We start from the raw sequence: 4,742 nt of genomic DNA on the forward strand, positions 1-4,742 counted from the left end.
GTCGGTGATAGGTCAAGCCTTCAAATGCAGAGTGCTTCAATATATCATCTTTAGGATTGAACCCCTGACCTGCGATGAACCATATGACTGGCCAATTAGATGCATTTCATGTCTGACATGGCTATTGTTCACAATTTCATCCAATAATAATAATAAATAGGTGATGGTAAGAATGAGAAGTTTCAGTTTAATTTAGTTTAATTTAATTTAGTAGTTTTTATTTATTTATTTGCACACAATAGAACAATGAGTTGAGAAAGTTGAGAAACCCATGGTGGATTTATAAATAAGCCTAACCATAATCTAAATAGTAAATTCATAACACAGATTATAAGAAAAGGTGTTCCAGACAGGATATTCAGGAAAAATAAATATAATTTATTTTTAAATATCACTCATACAGTACAAAAGGGGGTGAAGAAAATACAACCAATTGTATATTTTGCATGAACATAAAACATGCTAAATACAAACAACAATACGACTCTACTTGATTAACTTTAACCCAAGAAGTGAATCATCTAGGTCAGGGGTATTCAACTCTTACCCTACGAGGTCTGGACTACTACTGGTTTTCAGTTATATCTGATATAACTGCACCCATCTGGTGTCCCAGGTCAAAATCAGTCCCTGATTAAAGGGGAAGAATAATTTTTCAAAAGCAGTGGAACTGCCTTCGAGGTTTAGAGTTGAGTTGGAGGGATCTAGGCACAGGAAGCTGCTGAGGGGAGGACAGTTCATAATAATGGCTGAAATGGAGTCAATGGAATGGTGTTGGATATCATTCCATTAATTCCATTCCAGCCATTACTATGAGCCCGTCCTCCCCAATTAAGGTGCCACCGGCCGCCTGTGGATCTAGGTTATTCAATTCAAAGACTACTACTGCCAGATCAGTAGACTATCTGTATGCCTATCAATGCGTATCTATCTTAGCATTAGGCTATTGATGAATCCATAGTCAGTTAATCCTTCAGTCTCAGCCCCTCTCAGGAGTTCAAGAGTACGCCTATACTGAACACAGTCTGGAATGATTTGGCCCCATGGAGTTCATGACTTCTGTTCGGATGCCCTTATTGGTAGTGCCCAATGGAGTAGGGGAGCTACAACTGGAAGGATCGGGGTAATAGAGGAATGGCGTGATGGAAAAGGCTAAGCAGGACCCAAAGCCATCTGTCTGTCTGTCTGTCTGTCTGTCTGCCTAGCTAGATGACATGCCCAGCTGCTTCTTCAGTTTCTGGAGCTGTTTCATGCTGATGTTGTTGCCTCCACACACTACGATCACCACAGGTCCCAGGTCTCGCGCCAGCTTGCCCTCCTTCTGCAGTCTTGGGATGATGTCACAGTACACAGCTGCCAGGGCAGCGCCACACGCAGGCTCCACCAGGACCTTCTCATCGTCTGGAGATGGAGGAGGAGGAGGGAGAAATAGGAATTTAGTATCAGAGAGGCTTGTGGGCATGTCTAGGTATAGTAATCATATGACCCTCTACACAGCTGTAGCCTACTGTATGTTATACTCACCAACAAAGCGCTCAACAGCTTTGACAGCCTCCTGGTCTGTGACCAACTCGGAGTAAACTGTGTGTTCGCCAGCAAGTTTCAGGGTCTGTGCAGATACTCTTGTCAGGCCCAACGTGGTGGCAATGCTGTGGAGATGAAAATGATAGAATTGTTGTTGTGCACAGGGCTCGCATTCTTTTTTTGTGCGAAAATATGACTGTTTGGCTGTAATGTTTCAGTGACTCTGGTCTCTCAGTGTGAGGGTGACTCTTACCTTGTGATCTCAGGCAGAGTGATCAACTTCCCAGCCATCATAGCAGCATTGAGACTGTGTGCCCCCACAGTCTCCATAGCTATGACTGGAACATCGTCCCAGCCGGCGCGGCGCAGTCCTTCGACAACCCCATTCATGAGGCCTCCACCGCCAACAGACAACACCATCGCCCCAGGCTTCTCTTGCAGCTCGGACTCCAGCTCCTTCACCAGAGACGCGTGGCCCTCCCTACACACAAACATTGAAAAGAGATTGAAAAAGTGAGTTTTCAGTTTACAAAACACATCATGATGCATTGCAAAACAGTCCTTTGAATCTGCTTTGTATACAGCATTCTATGTTGGCTGGAATGGAACACTAGCAATCTTTCAAACTTAGCTATGTTGTAAATCGTCCATGAAAAGACATAGGCTGCTGGTTCCATTATAATGCTGCTGATAACAATGAAGTGTATTCAGCTGAGGTGTATAATTAGTGTTTGGCTATGAAATAAACCATAAACATCTGGCTGCCAAAAAGGGTTCAGTAACCTTGTAGAATTAAATTATGTGAAATCCCTCCTCTTGTTAACACCAGCACAAAATTGCATGATAAGATATCCTTCTACATTCTGCCAATCATCCTATCATAGCACAAAGCACGATAACACTCAGGACCCAACACATCATAAATGTACATAACAAAATATGCCTTAATGCCAAGTTTCATTTGGACTGGAATAGAGTGGAATGTTTCTTATCCCTTATCAGCTTTCCTCATCATTTCATGGAAGACTCTTACTATTACTAAGATTACACACACAGGGAATAGGGCAACACTGATGTTGCGGAAGTGTATTGATATGGTATCTGTCACTCACCAGATGAGAGGGTCATCAAAAGGAGAGATGAAGATCCATCCAGGGTTGTTGGCCACAAGCTGTTGTCCATATTCAATGCTCTCATTCAGTGCCTTGCCATGAATGACCACATTGGCGCCCTCGTCCCTCAGCCTCTCCACTGTAGGTTTGGGGGTGACACTGGGCACAATGATTGTGGCAGGTACACCAAGTTTACGGGCAGAGTAGGCAGCGGCCATACCAGCATTTCCTCCTGTGATGGAGCAATGATATCGGCCACTTTAGGAAAATGTATACTATACAGAGAGTGCTTGTCTGAAAGATCCCATAAGCATATAGAATTCTGAGATAATTATATGCTTCTTGTATTGTGATAAAACATTTAATGGTGATTTCAAGGTAAGGCTGTGATTGGTTGCTCACCTGAACAGCAGACGAATCTCTCGCAGCCTCGCTCGGCCCACTGAAAGACAACAAAGAGCACATGACATGACTCACAGTTCTGTTCCCCTTTACGAGAAGAGCTCAAGGACCACACATTGAAAATCCTGCCCCCCCTCCCCCACATTGCCAAGACAACCCAGTGTTCAGACTTGGACTGACCTACTCAAACTAGTCTGGACTGGTCCTACTGGGAACATGCTATATATATACAATCCCCCTCACCATCCACACCCCCAACCCACTACCCCATGTTGTTTTGCTGCGTACTAGCACAACCTATTATGTAATACCATCACCCAGTCTTATCACAAGCACACCCTCCCTCCACCCACATCCTTTTCCTTTCCTAACTCATGAGCCTAATCTGTAGGTATGGGTGATTCACTCACTGTCTTGCAAAGGTGTCCAATGCCCCTGATCTTGAAGGATCCTGTGGGCTGGGATGAGTCAAGCTTCAGGTAGACAGAGGTGCCTGCCACTTTGGTCAGGGCAAGGCTCTCCCTCAGTGGGGTGGCCACGTGAAGAGCTCTCTCCTGTGGGTTCTTCATTTCTCTAGCTGAGGACAGACAAGTTGAGGAATTAATCTATGTTCCAAGTGTGAACAATGGACATGTATACACAATTAATTCACTATATTTCAATAATTCAATAACTGTATACCTTACTTAAAACAATAAAAACATTGGATAACAAAAAATATGTATATACTGTATAACTGTGAAGGAAGAGCTTAACATCAATAAACTAAGTTCATGCACTTAGTGTTAATTCACAAAGATCAGCAGTGGATACAAGCATTAGAGGATGAGCTCCATATCAATGAATATCACCCTCATTGAAGGTTGAGTTCAATATCACTCTATTAGCACTACAGAAATAACATCAATATAAACCTATATAAGCAAGCAAGGGAGTAGACTGCCCTTGTCTAAGACAAAATACAAACTTAGGGATGAATACTGAAGAAGAAAAAAACTGGTGGTAAGTGTGTCTTATAACAACCAGACAGGTGCTTATAATAGCATAATTAATTACATTACTATTTCTTACTACAAATTAATTCTTTATTATCATAATTTTATTTAAAAGCACTTACAACGTATAAAATCACTGACCCTATAAATAGAAAATATGAATCAGTCAAACAAGCACATCTGTTTCAGGTTTTAAGACCAAGACAATCAAAGCAAGAATAATTTTCGAAACGTTTTACTTCACCTTAGTAGACTTCTGTTTTAGAGTAAAATGCTAACTTCTCAATAGTCAAGTACAGTGGGAGAGTAGACAGTTCCAGTAGAGGTTTCCCTGATGAGAACTAGATGGTGGATTTATACCTACAGTAGAGGGCTAGGCAGCAGCGACCTCCCTCTGCAACCAATCACCATTGGGCACTCCTCCGCTGTCACAACCCCCCGAATTCCTTTAGACTAGACAGGTGGGGATGTAAGACCTTATGCCACCGAATATGGAATTTGACCCCCTTTTCCTCTAATAAGTAGGCCTAAGTATAAGACAACATAATATATTGTATATTTCTGTCAAATGTATTGATTTAGGATACCAAGGTGATGAGATCAAATTGATTAACTAATATGATCACCTTGACCTCTACATTTCAGCAAAATAGGACTTTATTATAATGAAGCAGATATATCTTTGGAAATTAGTATCAATAGTAACTGT

General features: G+C 42.0%; 1 protein-coding gene across 2 annotated transcripts; it reads right to left on the reverse strand.

Annotated features, from left to right (window-relative positions):
• Positions 1 to 357: 357 nt before the first annotated feature.
• Positions 358 to 4,384, reverse strand: LOC121584175 (L-serine dehydratase/L-threonine deaminase). Of its 2 annotated transcripts, none has more exons than XM_041900010.1 (7): positions 4,278 to 4,384; positions 3,449 to 3,615; positions 3,039 to 3,078; positions 2,637 to 2,868; positions 1,778 to 2,005; positions 1,525 to 1,649; positions 358 to 1,401 (listed from the first exon to the last, which is right to left on the reverse strand). In XM_041900010.1, the coding sequence occupies exons 2-7, from the start codon at positions 3,605 to 3,607 to the stop codon at positions 1,202 to 1,204; spliced, it is 984 nt and encodes a 327-aa protein (XP_041755944.1). In that variant the 5' UTR covers positions 3,608 to 3,615; positions 4,278 to 4,384; the 3' UTR covers positions 358 to 1,201. The 2 variants fall into 2 exon arrangements, with proteins under 2 accessions (XP_041755944.1, XP_041755945.1); XM_041900011.1 differs by having other exon boundaries at positions 3,449 to 3,611; positions 4,278 to 4,353.
• Between the last annotated feature and the right edge of the window lie 358 nt (positions 4,385 to 4,742).

The sequence above is a fragment of the Coregonus clupeaformis genome, chromosome 16 (assembly GCF_020615455.1).
Source record: "Coregonus clupeaformis isolate EN_2021a chromosome 16, ASM2061545v1, whole genome shotgun sequence".
Lineage (NCBI taxonomy): Eukaryota > Metazoa > Chordata > Actinopteri > Salmoniformes > Salmonidae > Coregonus > Coregonus clupeaformis.

Excerpts from the sequence above, each read along its gene's own strand:
- LOC121584175 (XM_041900010.1), bottom strand. The coding sequence starts at position 3,607 with ATGAAGAACCCACAGGAGAGAGCTCTTCACGTGGCCACCCCACTGAGG. Across the intron at positions 2,869-3,038 it reads GAGATTCGTCTGCTGTTCAG|GAGGAAATGCTGGTATGGCC; the intron begins GTGAGCAACCAA and ends GCTCCATCACAG. Across the intron at positions 1,650-1,777 it reads ACTCTGCCTGAGATCACAAG|CATTGCCACCACGTTGGGCC; the intron begins GTAAGAGTCACC and ends TCATCTCCACAG.